The sequence below is a fragment of the Simochromis diagramma genome, unplaced genomic scaffold, assembly GCF_900408965.1.
Source record: "Simochromis diagramma unplaced genomic scaffold, fSimDia1.1 OVJJ01000802.1, whole genome shotgun sequence".
In the NCBI taxonomy this organism is placed as follows: Eukaryota; Metazoa; Chordata; class Actinopteri; order Cichliformes; family Cichlidae; genus Simochromis; species Simochromis diagramma.
The window spans coordinates 4,548,399-4,568,592 of NW_024387492.1; the positions used below are offsets into that span (position 1 = coordinate 4,548,399).

General features: G+C 40.3%; 2 protein-coding genes across 5 annotated transcripts in view; both read left to right on the forward strand.

Annotated features, from left to right (window-relative positions):
- evlb (Enah/Vasp-like b) overlaps window positions 1-13,517 on the forward strand; it is a 48,169-nt gene extending 34,652 nt beyond the window's left edge. For 2 of the 3 annotated variants that reach the window (XM_040017594.1, XM_040017591.1), the window contains exons 4-13: window positions 5,590-5,656; window positions 8,193-8,263; window positions 8,442-8,689; window positions 8,854-8,951; window positions 9,105-9,144; window positions 9,508-9,559; window positions 10,468-10,525; window positions 10,611-10,671; window positions 10,790-10,847; window positions 12,486-13,517. In XM_040017594.1, coding sequence (XP_039873528.1) covers window positions 5,590-5,656; window positions 8,193-8,263; window positions 8,442-8,689; window positions 8,854-8,951; window positions 9,105-9,144; window positions 9,508-9,559; window positions 10,468-10,525; window positions 10,611-10,671; window positions 10,790-10,847; window positions 12,486-12,523 — 791 coding nt within the window. In that variant the 3' untranslated portion in view covers window positions 12,524-13,517. The remainder of the gene's footprint in view (window positions 1-5,589; window positions 5,657-8,192; window positions 8,264-8,441; window positions 8,690-8,853; window positions 8,952-9,104; window positions 9,145-9,507; window positions 9,560-10,467; window positions 10,526-10,610; window positions 10,672-10,789; window positions 10,848-12,485) is intronic. The other variant, XM_040017593.1, reaches the window with a different exon arrangement.
- A 1,418-nt stretch (window positions 13,518-14,935) lies between these two features.
- Window positions 14,936-20,194, forward strand: yy1b (YY1 transcription factor b). Of its 2 annotated transcripts, none has more exons than XM_040017595.1 (5): window positions 14,936-15,651; window positions 16,832-16,994; window positions 18,064-18,124; window positions 18,559-18,717; window positions 19,051-20,194. In XM_040017595.1, exons 1-5 carry the CDS (start codon window positions 15,111-15,113, stop codon window positions 19,231-19,233), a joined length of 1,107 nt encoding a protein of 368 aa, XP_039873529.1. In that variant the 5' UTR covers window positions 14,936-15,110; the 3' UTR covers window positions 19,234-20,194. The 2 variants fall into 2 exon arrangements, with proteins under 2 accessions (XP_039873529.1, XP_039873530.1); XM_040017596.1 differs by having other exon boundaries at window positions 14,937-15,651; window positions 16,844-16,994.

Here is a 20,194-nt window from a genome sequence, read left to right on the forward strand (position 1 = left end):
CAGCTGGGAACCGTAAGAAACAAGCAACTGAGAATAAAGAAAGGAGTATGCTGAAAAGCATTGAAGTGTGGTCTTTACTGCCACGCCTTGCTTTTCTATCACGTATTCCCCCCATTGTTTGCTCCTCCTGTTGTTTGGAGTTCAGCTAGTAAGGCCTCCAGCTTTGCTTGATGGGATCATTTGCTTACATTTGGGTCCAACTAGAGGTGGACGGATCAATCCAAATATCGATAGTATCGATATAAATAAATTGTCATCCGAGCTCTCAGATACACTTCGGCACTTCGGATATTGCAGTATATTTTTATTTCACATAGAAATTTCCACCTGTATCATTGCAGAGAATGCGATATAGCACAGACCTAACAACCGTAGACTCAGCAACGGACAGTTCAGTCAAGCTGAAATAAAAGATGTGCAGGTCTGAGACTCATGGTAAAATTACAGAAGAGGCAGGAAAGGTTTCCTGCGGGAAGTGATCTAAAAATAGTAGCCATACTTGAAGCTGTCTGGATATCACAGAAGGTTGACTCTGTTCATCTGGATGCAGAGTCTTCAGGGCTGAGCTTAAATTAGTCACTTGGAGGATTGATAAAATATTTGTCACACTGAAAACTTTCTCAGTGTCTTTCAAGGGGCAATAGAGACTCTGACATCACCACATCAATCTGTCATGACATCACTTCACTGGGGGCTTAGCAATAAGATTAATTCTTTAATCTATTATAGATCAAAGATAGAGCTATCTGACATGCAGACAGACACAAATGTAATTATTTCATTAATATAAGCTGCATTTCATTGTGATCCCCACCAGGGCTTGCTGGGACACATCAGTGGAAACAGAGCTGTCGTCAGTGTTATTGGTTCCATCTGTGTTTTTCCTGCTGTAAGCCAAAACGTCTGCAAAAGGTTCTATTTAAAGACTTCAGCAGCGAGTATACATACAAGACAGGCAACCTCAATCCTCCAGAGTTCTGTGTATATGTGTGTGAGAAGAGAGACAGACAAATGTAAACTGAGGAGCGACTGAGAGGCAGAGTGACTGTCACAGCTTGCCAGTTATTACTCCAGCAGCAGCAGCGGCGGCGGCGTGCTTCCCCCTCCAGTCCCCTCCAGCCTCTTAATTAGAGTGAGTCATTGAGAAGATCTCCCTCGGGCCCCGTTCTAGAGAGCAGATCTTTTCATCTGCCTAATAACATGGGATGGGGAACAAAGAGGCTCGAGTGACAGCAGCCAAACGCAAGTGCACAAACACGTTGGGGAAGGATGTGCACATCTGACAGAGAGACTGATAGCATCTCAGTGCTACCAGCTTGCCATGATACAGCGCTCACAAAGGTCGTATCATAACACGCACAGATCAACTTTTATATTTACGCACAAGTGCGTGATCAAGGGGGAGAATTAGGAAATTAGTTTATTCCGGTATGTTGTTTCCTATTTTTATTTCTCAGCATGGCACAGGACCTGATTTTTGCATATCCATGCTCTCCAGCTGATTACATAAGACACGTTCACACTTTGTAAAGCTGAAACCAGAACATGGGTGTTCCTTGCTTGTGCCTAACACCCTCTAGTGGTAAGGAAGTCAAAACCTGACCTTTTGTCCTTAAAATTGCTTTCACTTTTAGAGAGGAAATATTACATGATGTAGGATATAAAACTGAGGAGGGGATCAAAAAGGAACATATGAAACAGCCGAGCACTGTTTATTCTTATTGCTTTGAAGGCCTATTTTCTCTGGGTTTTACAGAAAGATGTAACCTGTCACTTGTAAAAAGCGATCACTGTGTAAAAGTGATAACCAAAAGTGCCAAATGAACTCATATTTTGGAAGTAAGATAAGTCATTAATGGAATAAAACAAAAATATGATTGTTTAACATTTCATAAAATGGTATTAGCCAAAATGAGCCATTTTTAAGACCTACATGTAAGACCTGACAGGTGACAAAATAAAGGGAATATTTAAACTCTTGACTCTCTATAAATAGGAGTCGTCTATTCCAGGAAGACATACAGAAAAGGATGCGAGTCATATGCTGTGGTCAGCATCCAGCCACCCAACTGAACACCTGCATTAACACTGTAAACTTTGGGGGTCACTGACCTCTCAGGCCCACCAGAGAAATCCTTGTATGATATGAAACTATTGATTGATCAAGTATTGATTAAAGGGAATCACTGGAGGATGGTTTTGCACTCATCCACTAGACCTTCAGAGACTTAGCAAATCAATGCTGGGAAGTGCTGACGATGTTCTGGTGGCATGTGGGGACGCAACTGCTTACAGAGGGCACTGGCACTGTTGTTGTTCTGGAGCTTATTAGAGCACCGGCCATTTGCTATCTTGTCACATGACACCCAAACACCAACTAAAGAATAAACTTTTGTTACTTATGTGACAAAAAAAACACTTTTGTTACTTAGTAACTCTTTATCCCCGCCCCCCACATGTTTGAGCCTTGATGTAAACCTGGAGTGCACGTGGATCATCTCGCTGTAATATTTGTGTGGCTAAGCAGCACTAGGCCGTGTAGCCTAGAGACAAAGTCGACCTTTTGAAACATTAAGCGGATATTCTCGCTGTGCTGCTGCCGCTCCTGGTGTTAGTTTCAAGAAGATGACAGATGATACTGTTGGTGAGGTAGGATGGGAGGAGGAGGGTAAGGCAGGCAGGTGAGGTGTGTGAGAGAGAGAGAGATAGTGAGGGAGATGATGAATGGAGAAGAAAAGGAGGAGGGAGAGGAAGAGGAGCTGAAGGCAAGAGATGGTTAGGAGGGAGTGGGTCTGTCAGTGCCTCTGTGTTTGCTGCAGCCGGTTTCTCTTCTTCAGCATGTCGTGTAGGTAAAAAAAACTGTGTGTGCAAACATCTGCATGACAATTCTGATTTTGAGTTTGTGTGTGTGTAGTTTTTGTGTGTTAACGGCTTTTATTGTGTTATTATAATCCAGTAAATGCAGAGTCAGTCAGGAATCATTAGCTGAATAAGGTAAACACACTCAAATGGAACATATATTGGAATATTTATACCAGTTAAAGCAGTTCAATACTCTGCAGTAAAAAGTAGCCTTTTTCAAACATGTAGAATAGCTTTTGTGTTAGTAACCCCTCCCTAAACCTGGTTCTGCTGGAGGTTTCTTCCTGTTAAAAGGGGTTTTTCCTTCCCACTGTCACCAAGTGCTTGCTCATAGGGTGTTGTCTGATTGTTGGGTTTTTTCTGTATGTAGGGTCTTTGCGTTACAATATAAAGCACATTAAGGCAACTGTTGTTGTGATTTGCTGCTGTATAAATAAAATTGAATTGAATTGAACTTGGCAGGCTCTGTTACTCACTCATCTAGTAGAAATAAATCCAACTAAACATCTCTTTTGAGTCCTCTATCCTCTATCAGTCGATAGGGTCGTTTTTCTCTTCAATAGATTCTGAAATCAACATTTTACTTTTGCAGTGATAGTGTCATGGCACTTGGCCCACGACCCAGTTTTTTATGTATTTTAGTTTTATTCTTGGATTATTGTATGTTCTCAGTGTCATCATCACCAGTGTGTGAATGTGTGTGTGAATGGGTGGATGACTGGATATGTAAAGCGCTTTGGGGTCCTTAGGGACTAGTAAAGCGCTATATAAATACAGGCCATTTACCAATTTGTCAACCAAAAACTGCTGGTTTGAGGTTCAGTTCAATTCAATGCTGTAAAGGTCCAAAGCTCTCGATTTACATATTGATCTACGTCCCTACCCTTACCTATGGTCATGAACTCTGGGTAGTGACCAAAAGAACGAGATCGCAGAAATGAACTGTATCTGAAGGGCAGCTGGCCTCTCTTTTAGAGGACATCGAAAGGAGTTCAGCAGGTCACTATAATACACATAAAGCTCTGTCTGTGTGCTGGTTTGGTTGTCTGCCAGCTCCTTCCCTGAAGGTTCTTATCTACATCAGATATTGTGATGTCTTCATGTTGCCTAGCAACTACATAGCAGTCAGCTAAAATAACCTGTTTTTAGCATTTATGAACCTGTAACACCTTATAGAAGCACCATATGATTTTTATATCATTACAGTAACATCTCACTTATAGCTTTAAAACTTCAGGTATATATTATGATGCCGTCAGGTTGCCCATCAGCCACTTAGCATTGGGCTAAAATTGTTTACATTGTTTGTTTATATGACACGTGATAAAAATGCATTTTAATTTCACATGCAACACCACAAACAGGCCAAGCATGCACGGGCATTTATTAGTAAATTAAATTTTGTTGGGTCTAAACCTGTTCTGGACAAAACCTGGATTCTAAAAATATAACATTAGGATCTAAGATCAAACACCATGCATGTGTGTAGGACGGGTGTCTGATAGCAGCCATGACTCAGGGCTTTTGCCATCGTTGTATTTTTGGGTTTCTGTTACTTGATCAATAGCAGCCATTAGCACCATCAGCCAGAGTCTATTCCATTAGAGATGTGAGCAGTGGAGAGAATCGTCAGTGAGCAGTGACCCTGAAAACAGGCTGACTATGTAGAGCCATAAAACTGTTACGTAAGGGACATCTTTACGTAGACAAAAGGGAACATGGTCTATAGAGTTTTATGCCTATTTCAAACACTTTTACAACTCTTGATTAGATTTAAAGGGAAGTGATCATAAATCCACCAAAAAGTAACCAAAAAAACACCACAAGATTCCTCCCTACTTACTTCCTTAATCCAGAGGAATTCAGTCATGAGAACATCCTTGACACTGACATCTGATTTAATTGTAAACCCCAAGTTGAAGTCTTATCATGTGTTCAATTAATTGCATTTCCTTTCTGGCTCTATCTGCAGATCTCACTTATGGTAGTAAAAGGATTAGATACCAAAAGCCTTGTAGCTCAGACAATAATGACTCTCGCATACAGTATATTTGATTTTGAGCCTCATCCACCAAAGGAGATGCCACAATGGTTTGTTTTTACTGAGTTTGTAACCACAGCTGACAGAATTTCCTCTGTTCTCAGTTAGGTTCATCTGTTTAGAAAGAGCAGCTCAGACACTCTCCAGACCTCGCTCAGCCGCTCTGTTTCTAGTTTTGGTGATTCATAAACCCGTCGGCAAGTTGTATTTCACCCCAGAAGTACTCGTGGGGCTCTGGCTGACATTTGTTTGTGCGCTTGCATGTGTTTGTGCTCATATTGACATTTGTGTGAATTTAAAAATTTAAGAGAAGGCCGCTCTCAGATGTCGCCTCACTGCAGCATTACGAATCAAATGACTTGTCTCTAAAAGAGCGCAGGAGTAAACAGAAGGACAGCGTTGCAGCAGGACATCTTCTGCTCCCCTTCAACAGTAAAAGTGCATGAATGAGTTTAAGCTCATTTACATGAAGTCGGGGATTATCATGCTTTTCACTGCACATTACTTATTATGGAAATGAGACAACATAATGATCAGCCGCTGTTACGTTCCTTGTGATTTTATAGTTAATTATCTTGACTGGCACTAATTTTAACGGACATAATAGTGCTGATAATGAAACATTAAGGTCAACTTCACTCTATCTGTGTCTTTTTCTTTCTTTCTGTTTTCATTTGCATCTTTAGGTCCAGCTCTCCAGCGCCAAGTCCAGAATGGACCGACTTCAGATGAGATAGAAGCTCAGAGAGCAAGGTATCATTTAAAAAAGACGTTTTCTCCTTCTTTGCAAGGCAGTCTATGTAACATGAACCCCTGTTAGCAGATTATTTATTTGTTTATTTTTAAGCCCACCTTGTCTGGCAGCTTTTGCAATCAGAAAAATGATCTGAATGAACTGTGGTGCCAAAAAAGTGGGAGAAAATTAGTATCTTGTCATCCATGAGAAGAAGATTTTTAGTGAAGGATCACAGTCTCTTGTGAACTGAAGCAAAACTCATCCCTCCCCTCCTCTTACTGTCCTCTGTATCCCTCCTACCTTCCAGTGGGTCACAATGATAAAGACTGAAAGTTTTACAGTAATGGCTAAAACACAAGTAGTCCCCGTTTTCTAAATCATAGTGGCAGATTAAAATATACAAAGTAGTGAATAAGCAGTATTCAAAATGACCCTTAAGGCCATTTCCACGGTTTACACTGTGGCTTGCATTTCTTCCACTGCGCCTGCTGTTCCTCTCTCCACTTCAGAGACGGACTCGGACACAACGAGGTCTTTGTTGCTGTTTTTAAACTTATTTCAGCTCCGCCTGCTGGTTCATCTAAATGCCGAATGCCAGTACTTAAGAGAACAAATATGAAGGGAATTATGGCTCTGTCTGATCCCCATGTCGGATGAACTGTTCCTCTGCCACAAAGGATTATGTTTGCGATTGTGAGGGGAGATTGCGTGCGTTTGCGTCCTGGTCAGCGGAAGCAAATTAATTTCAGAGAACCGTTGTTTACTAAGCACCTCTGCTCCTGCTGTGCGCACGCTGCTGTCACATCAGACAGGTTGCTGCCTCAGATGTCACGTCGCATATCTCCTCAAATCAAAGACAGAGATGTAATGAGTTAGGTGGGATAAAGATCGAGGAGAAAAGTGATGTTGGCTTGGATGAATGAGGAGCATGAGATGGGCACACTGTATGATATAAGACACAAAAACTTGTTTACTTACTAAAGAGCAGGTGAAGAACAAATCAGGAATGATCTGATAGTTCAGGAGGCATTCATCAGCACCTTCATAATTAGCCCTAATCAAGGGCTGTACAGTAGATGATTATTTATTAAAGACCCAGCTGGAAGATAATTCTGGCTCATTGGGTAATAATTATTTAATAATTATCTGTCAATATAATATAGCTCTTCACTTTCTTTATGAGTCATTAATTAATAACTAATACAAAGCCATTCATGTATCTTATTAAGCAGATCTCAGTGGATCCTCATTACCTCGCTATTACCTCAAGTAAAGTGAATGCTTAGTACTAATTCATTTGTTCCTCTGGAAAGTGCAGAGCAATTAAGTTATTGGGGGATTATTTGTGAAATCAGGTATTTCTGAGTCGATTTTTTTAGTAAGCAAGCAGGTTTTTGTGTCCATCTTTGTTAAGTGTTACCATGTTGGGATGTGATTTCAAACCTCTGACTCACGGTGACAGCATGCGAGAAAAACTCACCATCTGCTAGAGCTTGAGTGCAGTTTGTACAGTGGTCTCATTAGACTTTATACTAAACAACAGCAATTAAGGTAGTGACTTTTAGTTAAAACTCCAAAGAAAAACATGTTTCAAATAAATACACTATTTTTTGTGTTGTTTTGCCTCATTTCCGATGTGATTCCAAAGAGCTCACCTGGGCCAACGCACTGTTTCCTACGCCCAGAGTTACCAAATGAAAACAGACAGACACTGACAAAGACTCAATGGCAGGGAAGGACTATTTATACACACATTATGTAATCATAGGAAGCGGACACATCAGGTTAATGAGACACGGCTGGAACCAATCAAGGTAATTACACATGAGAAGTAAAAGAGACACAAACTAACAAAGTAAACCAGGAAGAAACTAACTAAATACTGAGCCACTAACTAACTCATACACACACACACACACATACACAGCAATACTGGGGGTGGTGGGAGAAATAAACCAAAATACAGGGAATCAGTTATAAGCAACAAACTCTAAACGCTAACAGAAACTACCTTTCCAGTTTAACAATAGCTAAACACCAAGTATCCTTAAAAACTAAACATCATCATATAGAAACCAACAAGAAAATGCATATTATGTAGATGAGAATACAAAACTTAATAGGAACTCAAAATCCTGGAATGATAATGAAACAAACATGAAACTAAACTATAAATAAATTTTAAAAAAAAGAAACTATAGTAGAACCCATCCCATAATCTAAATGTTATAGAAGAATACCAAACTCCAAACCCAGGGGCTGTGACAGAAAATACCTGACACAAACGATGATTATGACTTAAGAAGAAATATCCCAAAAGAACGTGTGGAGCTTTAATATCTGATAAATATTGGATCAAGCAGTTGGAACATTTGAAATCAAAACCTAATGGCGATCCTAGCGCATCTTTGAGGCAAGTGGACATTTCTCTGTCTATTACTGTGCGATGGTTTTCTGAACTTTTCCTGTAGGTGGGTAAATTGTCAGATTTTAGGACAAGATTTGACATGTTTGATATTAAGTGAGCAGCTGTGATCCTTCCTGTCTCTGCAGGCAAATGATGGAGCAACAGCAGCAGCAGATGCAGGCGCACATGGAGCGGGAGCGACGGTCCTCCAACTCAGGTACTCACACGAAGTGCACAGGTCAGCTAAAGTTCAGCTGGTAAAAATAGTTCTTTCATTCAATTTAAAAATGGTCCGCGTCTTCGCCTAAGTGCATCTGAACCCACACAGGTGTAAGTGCGGATAAATATTGCACAAAGCGACTGAGTTTCAATCACTCGCTGCACTTTTCCTCTAGGTTCTCCTTTCCAAGGCCATCCTGCTGTGCTCTCCGTTGCCCCACCAGTAGTACCTCCACCGGTGATCATGGGCGGCCCACCTCCTCCTCCACCACCGCCAGGCCCGCCGCCACCGTCAGCAGGGGCGCCGCAACCTCCTCTCCCTCCTCCACTGCCCTTAGGCGGAGGAAGCCACGGGGATGAGACCTCTGCGCCGACAGGTCTTGCGGCTATGATTGCTGGAGCCAAACTACGCCGTGTTCAAAGAGTGAGGCAACACTTTATGATGTTTGGGTGAAATTTCTGTAAACCATGCGGGATATAGCTGGATTATCTCCTTCAGATTTGACTGACATACTTTAAAATGTTCATGATTTGCACAGAGCAGGGAGTAACGCGCAGTTGTCGTTTTTTTTCCTCTGCTTTCTTCAGCCTGATGACAGCTCTTCAGGTGCCAAAAATGAAGCTAACCGAACAAGTGGGGGGAGCGGAGGACTGATGGAGGAGATGAATGCTCTGTTGGCACGAAGGTCAGATCAATACAGGCCGAAGGTCTTTTTCACTCACATACTGTTGCTATATTAGATACAACTGGTCACTGAAATCTTTAGTTTTTTGTTTAGTTCATTCTGGAATTTCAATGAAATTCCTTTTTCTCACTTGAGGCTTCTTCTTTCCTCCAGAAGGAAAGCAGCTTCAGAGAAGCCCGAGGACAGCCAAAATGTAAGTGCGTGCGAAACGGAGATGGTTTGCAATTCATGAAGCTGAGCACTGCTCGCTCTGTGATTTACGGTGATAATTAGGGTAACGGTTTAGGCATTGATCAGGATAATGTTGATGCTGATTATATAAGCGTGATAATGATCATTGTTATCATTTGTGTTGTGATGGAAACATCGAGAAATGATGATAAAAGCTCAGTGCTAATCATTAATCACAAGGAAATCAGATTAAAGAAGGCTGGTTTCACACAGGTGAGACTGATATTTGCAGAATATTCTGCATCAAACTGCTGGCTCGCTAACGAGGATAATAGCATTTGTGGTATTGTGAGTGATGCTTACCGATTTCATTGTGCTTCTCTAGGATGACCCAAATTCTCCGTCGCCCAGCACTCGGAGTGGACAGAACGCAACGGGTGAGAAAACTAAACGCAGTTACGTCTGTGAAGGTTCTCAGTCATCCAGGTCATTGTAGTCAAAGGAGCTTGCAAAGAAAAGCGTCTGGACTTCTTTAACCCTGGAGAACCCATGGGGTCAAATTTGACCCCATGGTTTCCCTAGTAAACCAATGGGGTCGGATCTGACCCCATGGGTTCTCCAGGGTTAAGTTGCTTGAAGACGTTTCACCTCTCATCCGAGAAGCTTCTTCAGTTCTAAGGTCATATGGTGGGGAGTCCCAGATTTAAACCTAGTGGGAGTGTCCCCCCACAGAGGGACGAAAGGACCCCCTGATGATCCTCTAATCGCCTGAGCCTAGGTGAAGAAGCTTCTCGGATGAGAGGTGAAACGTCTTCAAGCAACTTAAAGAAGTCCAGACGCTTTTCTTTGCAAGCTCCTTTGACTAAACGCAGTTACAAACCACGTTTGAAACACATGAAAAAGGTGTGGGACGGAAAAGTAAAAATATTAGAAGCAGATTCACAAACATTTCTAAGAGAAAGGAAAAAAAAACTTTTAACATGTACAGAAGTTTGGAATTAAGTTTTTTTTTGTTTTTAAATAGACACTCACCACTTCATTAGTTACACCAGTACTGGGTTTGATCTCCTTTTGCCTTCAGAACTGAAGGTGCTGAACACGGTGCTGATATCGACATGATACTAACAAATCATTACAGCATGTTTAACATCACTTTATTGTCACGGAGCTATTTTGGTTTTATTTAGGTGTGGTATCACCGTTTCTCATGATAGTAGAACATTTACAAGTTTTTAAAAATCCTGATAGCAAATGGGATTTCAGAGCAATGATAAATCCAGAAATGCATGTATGACGTTTTTTTCTCTCTCGTTTTTTTATCTGATCTTTTTCCTTTGTCGTCTAGACGGAGCAAAGAAGCCCTGGGACCGAGCAAACTCTGCAGACAGGGCAATGGCGTCGAGGTGAGAAAGGGAATCCCCGCTGCTTGTCACTGTGAAGCAATACAGTAACAGCTAGTGTGACAGAGAATTATTTTGTGTTACGCAGAGCACGACCTGCGGGGAGTGGTGGCGACACAGACTCGTTAGACCTCGATAGAATGAAACAGGTAAAGAAAGCATTACCCAGCAAAATGTTTTGCTATTTTGTTAAAAGTATAAGCTCGTTTCCACGGTAAAGCAATCAATTGCTGATGTTTTACGAGTTACCCGTTTGTGCTTCAACAGGAAATATTGGAAGAGGTGTTTCGTGAATTGCACAAAGTGAAGGACGAAATCATCGATGGTAGGTTGGTTTAATCTTCTCTTGAAAACCTGAGGAGGATCATTTACTCTCTCCTAATTCATGTTAATGAATATTTAAAAGGAAGCCTATCCAGCGGAATTGTGGGAGTTTGATAGTTATACACATGTGTAACCACTAGGTTGCACTAGATTCACAGAAAAGTACAAATGGATTTAAAACATCAAACTCTACAAAAGCAGTTTCTTGAATATTTGAATTTGTTACTTGCACAAGAAAAAGATGAATCCCTTTAAGACATTATAATAATAATAATAACTATTAGTACTATTTTTGTTGTCGTTATGTGCTAATCTGTTTAATATTATCCCAATAAGTTTACCATTGCTCACCAAGAGGATATACATTGCTAAATTGCACATCAACTCTTAAATAGCCTACATGCATAATATTTAACATTTGACATTTAGTGACATCAGCACGTTTATTAAATAATATCTAGAGAATGTTATAATAAAAGTCTCAGTAGAAAATAACAGTGTTGATTAACTAAAAGGTTTTCTAAGTACAATGTAAGAACACATATGCATGACAGATTGAAGGCATGTTGGCTATAAGATTATTATAGTATACTAAGATTAAGTGAAAAATTTAAACTGGAGGCAAAGAAAATTAATTTTAGTTAAGTGGGGAAAAATTAGCTGAAATCGTATTCTGTACTTACAAAACTACTTATGAACTACTACTGTACTTACAAAATAAAATAAGATACAGAGGAAAAATAGAATAGTTTTAGTATCAGGAGACTTTGCGGCAATTTTTTTTCACAGCTTTGATGTGTCCGTGGTAAACAAAAAAGAAAAAAAACTTCTTGTGTCTGTATAGCAGAATCTGTTCTGCAACTTCTTAATTAACTTCTTCATTTTTCTCATGAATTACAAACAAAATTAAGACTAAAACTAATAAGCAGATTATCAATACATTAACATACCAAAAACAATTCTATACAAGTACCATATCATTGTATATCATATAAAGCATTGTAATAAAAAGCTAGCAAAAATACAACATAATAATGGTAATTGAATAAACACTGGCTTCTGTGTTTTTAGGAATAAAAGAGCAGCTGAGAGCAGCTTCTTCTGTTAGTTTAACTATCTAAAAATCCACTACATATGGCATTCAGTACACAAATAGGCCAAAGTATTCACAATAATAACAATGGTGAAATATCCCACAGAAAAATTACATTCAAAAAATATATTGATGTAAGTAAAATCACTAAGTAACTTTTTATGTTTTACTTTGTTTGGCAATGTTAAAGTGTTAAAGTCTGTAGTGTAGCTGTGCAAGAGCAACAACACAGGATGAGTAGAAAATGATCAGATTTACTCAAAGATGTGTAAAGGTATCCAATGGTGAAGATGTGTTGGGAAATGTAACCTGTACTAATATTTTAAGCTTAACAAATTAAAAAAATAATTTAAAAAGGTAGAAATGAAATTAATGCACATATGAGTTTTGAATTGTATCAGTTTTGCTATTTTTGTGCAGGTTATTGCTCACAGTAGCGCTGCATGTGTCTGACAGTATACATCAGTTTTGTCAGGAAGCAAAAATAAATCACACTGATGATGTAGAGCTCTCAAATATGACACACTTTTTTCTCTCTCCTTACAGCCATTAGACATGAACTCAGTCGAGTTAGCACAACATAATCTTTCAGAGCGACCCCCCCCCCCCTCCCAGACGTGAGCCACCTTTTTTTCAAACCATTGCTCCTGCAGCAGCTGCTGGGGCCCTAAAGAAGAAGAGGAGGAGGTGGAGTCAGGAAGGGAGGCCCAAACTGTGACATCTACTCATCCCGTTCAGCTGCGGTGTTGAAGCACTGGTGCAAACGTTGCTGTAACACCTCAGACGTGTCTGTGTAACATTTGATTTGTTTGTTTCTGAGAGGAATACGTGAATGGGGCGCACTCTCGCACCAGTTGCTCTCATTTCTTTGTCTGTTTGTTTGCCCAGTTCTCTCCTCTGTCTTTGGTCCAAAGGATATTTGATGCTATGATTTTAATTGCTTTACTTTTTCACAGATTTGTTTTTTAAATCGTCATTACTGTCACTTTCATTATTATTACTATCATTCTTATGATTGTCAGCGTGATGTCAGTAATGAGTAATAGTAGTAGGGTAGTAGGGGCAATGGTAATAATGAGGAAATAATAATGAGAATATGATAGTAATGATAATGTGGATATAATATTGCACATCACTTTATGTCAGTGTTTTAAATTTTATATCGGTTGTTTTCATTTTGTTGTTTTCTTTGTTTGTTTTTTTAGATGCATTTGCGAGATCATCCTCTCTTTTTTCTCTTCACCTGATATAAAATATTTTTTAAAGATTTTTTATCCTTTTCACAGTTATGTGTGGAACCATGGCAGAAAAAAAACAAGACAAAACATAAAAAACAGACCTTGAACTGAAACCAATGTTGGAGTAAACACAAATTTTGGATATTGCAATCTTATGAAATCCAAAAAAATAAACACTAAAAAAAGAGAAAATAATAAAAATAATTAAATACACCCGAGTATTTGTGATCATGTTGTTAATAAAATGTTTATTGGCTGCAAGGATATGGTGAAGTATTGTTCATTTTATTTTCTCCTTTTACGACAAAGTGCTTCCTGGTTTGAGAACAACGACAAAAAACAAAAAAAATATAACGGAAGTTTAAAATGAATTGAAATAAACTGTAAAACACGTCTTGGATAAATGAGGTGGTCTCTTTCCTTTTGTGTGTTTGTTTTGGTTCTTTGCAGTTTTTGTCTCCGCAACACAGAAATCTGCTGTCATTGAAACAGGTGCCATAAATTACTGCTGCTGAAACACATGTGAGCGCTTTTGTGCAGTCTCAGTGTGTTTTTAAAGTGCACATTTGTGTAGCCTGTTTGTGTAATGAATGTCCCTGCAGAGATATTCAGTCAACGATCAGTTATGTGATACAGTTTTTACTTATGATTTGGTGATGAGACCATTCACAATTCAACCACTGGAGTGTGACGTGTTCCTTAAAGACCACATTTACAAAATACAGTATTCACTAAATATTATTACTATCATTATATGAAGATTGCTTTTTAAAACCTTTCATAGTGAGCTGTGTAGTTATTTTCACATCTTTGTTTATATTGCTGTGTTTTCAAAAGAATGAATCAACCCACATAAAAAGCCCATCAAGACACAACATGAACTGCAGGGTTGTTGTTCACTGATAAAACTTCATATAACTTCTGAGTGCAAACACCGCACCAGCTGCTACACCACGGCTGTCCAAGCCGCTGTACTCGACACGTTCTGATTAGTGAGGCCAGCAGGTGTGAAGGACCACTTTGTTCTCATCGCTCAAACATATACACTCACCTGCTTGTTACAGCCACGGTGCACAAAAGAGCATCTCTGAACACACAACGCATCGAGCCTTGAAGTAGATGGGCCAGAGCAGCATATAACCACACCTGATGTCACTAGTCAGATACAAACAGGAAACTTAGACTACGGTTTGCAAAGGCTCAAGACTGGATGTATGCTTGAGGTCACAGGTTACAGAGCTAGAAATCTCAATATATCTTATATTTTTATATTTTATTTTGTTGGGTTATTTTTTATACTTAAAAAAAACAAACAAACAAAATTCATTTGTGATGTATAGTTGATAAAGTTAAACCAGGAAAAAATATAAATATCACCTATGCCCATCAAAAACACATTTTTTTAAGTTGCCTATTTTGTTTGTTGCCCTTTTTTTAAGTACATTTGGGATCTCCTCGCTCTACCCAGTGATTTGCTGTATTTTAGAAGCAATTATCATTTGATTAATGTTGCATAAATCAGGTGAGGTTCAGAGATATTTGCAGTAATATTAGCACAAGTGAAACTGTGCATTTGTCATAGTATTAATAACAACACAAATTATTATTATTATTATTAATGATAATAAATTGTCACCCTGTTTGTGCAACTAAACCAGAAACTGTGTATAACCTCGTGTTTACGAACTTTGGGAACCCCCACTATCGCTAGTAGCACTGTTATCGCTGGGTTCAGTGAAGTCTCGCGATGTTTCCTTGTGACAGAGGATAGTGGCGACGAGAACTGGCGTGGGACGGAGTGAAGAGAGTTGTTATCGAAGAGGGAGAAGAGACAGCGGCAGGAGCAGAGCAGGGGGTGTGTGAGTGTGTTTGTGAGGTCCTAAAAGGAGCACAACACGGCGTGAATGAGAGAGACAAGCTGGCGAATTTCAACATGGCATCCGGAGATACGCTGTACATTGAGACAGACGGCTCGGAGATGCCGGCCGAGATTGTGGAGCTCCACGAGATAGAGGTAGAGACGATACCGGTGGAAACTATCGAGACCACGGTGGTCGGCGGGGATGACGACGACGACGACGGGCAACCCATGATCGCGCTCCAGCCACTGGTCACGGACGACCCCAGCTCGATCCACCACCACCAGGAGGTTATCCTAGTCCAGACCCGGGAGGAGGTGGTCGGTGGGGATGACTCGGACCTGCATACGGACGGCGGTGGAGGGTTTGAGGACCAGATCCTCATCCCGGTGCCGGCTCCTGGGGTGGAGGACGAGTATATTGAGCAGACTTTAGTGACTGTGGCTGGGAAGAGCTCAGTGGGTCGGGTGAAACGAGGAGGCGGCACTGGTGGGAAGAAAGCGGGCAAAAAGAGCTATTTAAGCGGCGCTGAGGCCGGCGGAAGAAAATGGGAACAGAAGCAGGTGCAAATAAAGACACTGGAGGGGGAATTTTCTGTTACAATGTGGGCATCGGGTAAGTAACCTTAGCCTAGCTGTGTTTTAACAGCTCCGTTGTTAGCCGTTGCATGAGGCCTCATTACCAGGGCGTTGTCCTGCTGCACCAGACTAGTTCCTGGAGTGCTCCGCCGCACCTCCATGAGAAGCGACGTGTAACACAATTTTTCGATCCAAACCCCCGCTGTAGTATATCGAAATGTTTTTGTTTTGAAGGGAGGCCATGTTTTAGGTGTTGCTGGGCGCCGCCATATTCCCCGAGACGAGTAAGTATGGCGGCGGCCCCGAAAAAATGGCGATAGTCGTGGCCAGGCAGAGATGGCGGCGGTGCTCGGGGGAGTGAGAGAGAAGCAGCTGGGTTTCGGGGGGTTTTCTTCTCTTTAGGCCGCGAAATTGTGGCACTTTAAATGCACAAAAGCAACTGATACAGTACCTAGGTGTCTACTGTGTGATATTCGCTTATATTATGAGTCGGGAGCTGTTTAGCAGTTAGCTCTGGCTGCTGTTGCTGCTAGTTAACCAGACAGCTCTGCTCCTGCATAAGGCTAGCTCCATTAAGCTAGGTGCAGAGTGATACTGAGCAGGTGGGAATTTATAATCGCATAAAAGGCTTTTATGGGCCAAACGAGAGCTCATATTATCTGTGCCTGTGATTTATATTACACAAACTATATAAAGAACTGTTTATCAGAATAACTTTTAGCAATATACTTGTCTACATGTTTTCTGAGTGGACACCGCAGTCATCTATTTTTAGTGCTCTCTGCTGGTTGGTAGTGAGTAGGAGTCATTTACACACATGCACATCTTATTTGCACGCTTATCTTGTTATGTGTTTGTGTGTTAGTGTCTCTTTGTGTTTGTGTGTTTTATGTCATTTGAATTATTTTTGTTTAACATATTTCAAACATGGAATTAATTCCCAGTTTGCATAATCTCTTGAAAACAAAACTATTGTAAAAAAGATACTTATTTGAATTAAGAAAAAAAATAACAAGTTAAAGTTTGCAAAGTAAAGGTAGCCATATGGTGAATAACAGGTAAAGACCCTAATGTGAATATGTGCTTTTATATTCATTTCTCCTGGGTAATTATATTTAAAAAAAAAACCCAGGGGGCACATGTTTCCAGCCTCCTGAGGCTTGTAGCCAGGGTAACACCAATATGTTATCGGTTCAGTCTCTGTAATGTGTTTCTAGATGATAATAAAGACATTGACCATGAATCGGTGGTGGAGGAGCAGATTGTTGGGGAGAACTCTCCTCCGGATTACTCCGAGTACATGACGGGGAAGAAGCTGCCCCCTGGTGGTATCCCGGGGATCGACCTTTCAGACCCAAAACAGCTGGCTGAGTTTGCCAGGTGAGTGTGTGTGTGCCAGCACCCCTGCGTCAGTCATCCCCAGCTGTAAACAGACCTGTTTACACTGTCCACACAGTTCTGATGAATATGCACAACAATACCGCTGCTGCTCACGAATGCCATGAGTCTGAAAGGTCAAAAACACACAGGGTAAATTTTAGCTGCACTCTGCTAAACTCTGGAGTATTTTTCCTTAGTTTTCCTCCCAAGAATTAAAATGTCAATGTTTGGTTACAAAATGTAATTAGGATTTAAAAACTGTGTCAGGTATTACACAAACATGCCTTGTGATTATTTTCTCTGTTTAATGTTTGTGCACAAGTGGATTAGGCCATGTGTAGAGTGTTTACCGGAGAAGCTAGGATGTTGTTGCTAAATCAGGCCAAAGAGAGGCTTTCTGTTTACCCTTATTATATTGTGTTTTATTATGAATTGACGATTAGTTGATCACAAAAGCCCGTGGTGCACTATTCAGTGTCCAGTGGGTCATTTTGTGAGGTTTTTCTTTTTTTAAATTAATTGTTTGTTATTGCCTAACAATATCTAGTTGATTTTCTTATTCTATCAAAACAGTGCAACAGTTAACACTGAAAGAGTTGTTTCTTTTTTGTGTTTAGTTTAGTTACTTATTTGCAAAGAACAATGATAATGCTGTGGTATATTATTTACCAGGTCTAAGAAGTTTATAATGGTGAGACTAGTTGCTGTGAAATCAGTGCGCTGACGTTTACTTAACTGTTGATATCAGTCTGTTTTAATCTCTGTTGATGTTTCAGTTGCCCCTTTTAGTTGAGTTTTTTTGTTGTTGTTTTTTTGACTCTGTCTCAAAAACCATGACAAGGTGTTTAAAAGGCCTGTAAATATTACATTAGTTGGATTTTACTTTAAGCGTACCAGTGTTTATTTGTAAATAGATGTATACCTGTAATTGGTCTTGCTGTTTTCATTATGTGTGTCTTTTAAATGCGTTTAAATGTCCTTTAGGAGTCACGTTAATCAATAATCTGGTGTAACCTGGACCTGTAGATAACACAGGAGCTTATTTCTTTATTTTTTTTTTTATTTGCAGAATGAAACCCAGGAAAGTCAAAGAGGACGATGCCCCCCGCACGATAGCTTGCCCTCATAAAGTGAGTTCATTGATGTGTCCCTCCTTGTCACTGTTCTGGCAGAACGGAGCTCATCGCTCCTGATGGGTTTAAAAGTCTTGCACTTTGTTGCTTTCCGTGTAATTGGAAATTTCACTGAAGGTTATTTAAAAGCACTTGAGTGTATTGATTTTTATGCGTGCACTAGAACAATCAGGCCTTATCTGAATTAGCTAATGTAAATGGGTTTTGTTCGCTCCGTGAGCTGCTTGCTACTTCAGTGTGAGGCTTTTAAGAGTACATTATCACTTCAGGAGAGAATAGGGGCACTCTTACTCTATCCCACTGTTTTTCACAATTTAAAGATGTGTCAGAGAAACTGCAGAAAATGCTGAGCTCCCTTTAAGCATGCATTAGCAGAGAAAACCTGAACCTTGCTGCAAAGCACCTTACTAACTGCTTCTTCGCTCCTTCAGGGCTGCACAAAGATGTTCAGGGATAACTCGGCCATGAGGAAGCATCTCCACACCCACGGACCCCGTGTGCACGTTTGCGCAGAGTGCGGCAAGGCCTTTGTTGAGAGCTCCAAGCTCAAGCGCCATCAACTCGTTCACACAGGGGAGAAACCCTTCCAGGTTGTCCACACACACACACACGCACAGACTTTTCCCTATAAAGCTTATAAACTCAGCACTGCAGGGTGCTTAATTCAAGTGAAGGAAAATGGGCTAAGTAATTTCTCCCTGATGAGATTCACCCACCAAATGTCAGTAAAAGTTTATCTTTGGTGGGTAAATGACACCGGCTGGAATTGTTTAAAGTCTTTTCAGACAATTTCTGCTCGAGCGATTTTAACAAGTGATTCTGAATAAACACTGACATATTTTCATTGAAATGAGACCATTGCTGTGGAAGGTTTTAAAGACGCACTGTTTAATCATTCCTCTGCTCCTCTCCTCTCCCCTCAGTGCACCTTCGAAGGCTGCGGGAAAAGGTTTTCTCTGGACTTCAACCTGCGCACGCACGTGCGGATCCACACTGGAGACCGGCCCTACGTCTGCCCTTTCGACGGCTGCAATAAGAAATTCGCCCAGTCAACCAACCTAAAGTCTCACATTCTCACACACGCCAAAGCCAAAAATAACCAATGAGAACGTATCCGTCAGCGTCGAGTCACGAAGACGAAAAAAGAAGAAAGGAAAAAAAAAAAAGAGCATTCTAGCGACACACGTGAGACCTCGTTTGAAGATGGAATGGGAAGCTTGAGACTTATTGATTTATATTAAAAATCTGACAGATTAAAAGACTTAGAACACTGAAATTCAGCTGGTTTTTCCTGAGCCCCCTTTCTTCTTCTTCTGCTGTCATATTGGATGAGGAACGCAGTGACTATTCCCTAAAGCCCCAGCCAGCACAGTCCCTTCGTTTCTCCAGTGGCACTCAGCTGCCAGAAGATGGAAACCATGGACAAACATCAGAGACTTATTTTTACCGGAGTGATGAGAGAAGCAGCGGGCTATTAGTATTTTTATTTTGTCGCATTGCTTTTATTTCCCTCAAGTGTGCATATTGTACACTTGACTCAGGCTGTGTTTAGTATAATTGTGTTTTGTTTTGGTTTTTTTCTCCTGCATTAAGAGATCGTACCTATGATACAAAAGAAGAGGCCTCAAGACTTGTTTGACCTGTTTCACATGTATACAAAGTTTAAAAAAACAAAACGGCTGTATCTTTGCATTTTCACACCTTCTTCGGTTGTATTTTTCTCTAACCACAGAATAACCTTGTATACTTGTATTGTATGGCTGTATTAAAATTCAGTAGACATAGATAGAGGTGTGATTTAAAGTGTTAACCGATTAAACTTTAGTCATGAGTTGCTTTATATTTTCTAAGAACCGTCTTTACACAGATGAACAAGTAATATGATCTCACTCAGAGCCTGTCACAGTCAAATTACCTGAAGCGTGCTTTGAATTGACTGCGAGACCATCACTTTCTTTGTTAGAATGTAATGTACAGACGTCAACCATGAACTTCCTTTGTTCATATTTACACACATGTATCTCACCTGCCCACCAATAAAATGGGTCATTCCAACTCTGAACTTCA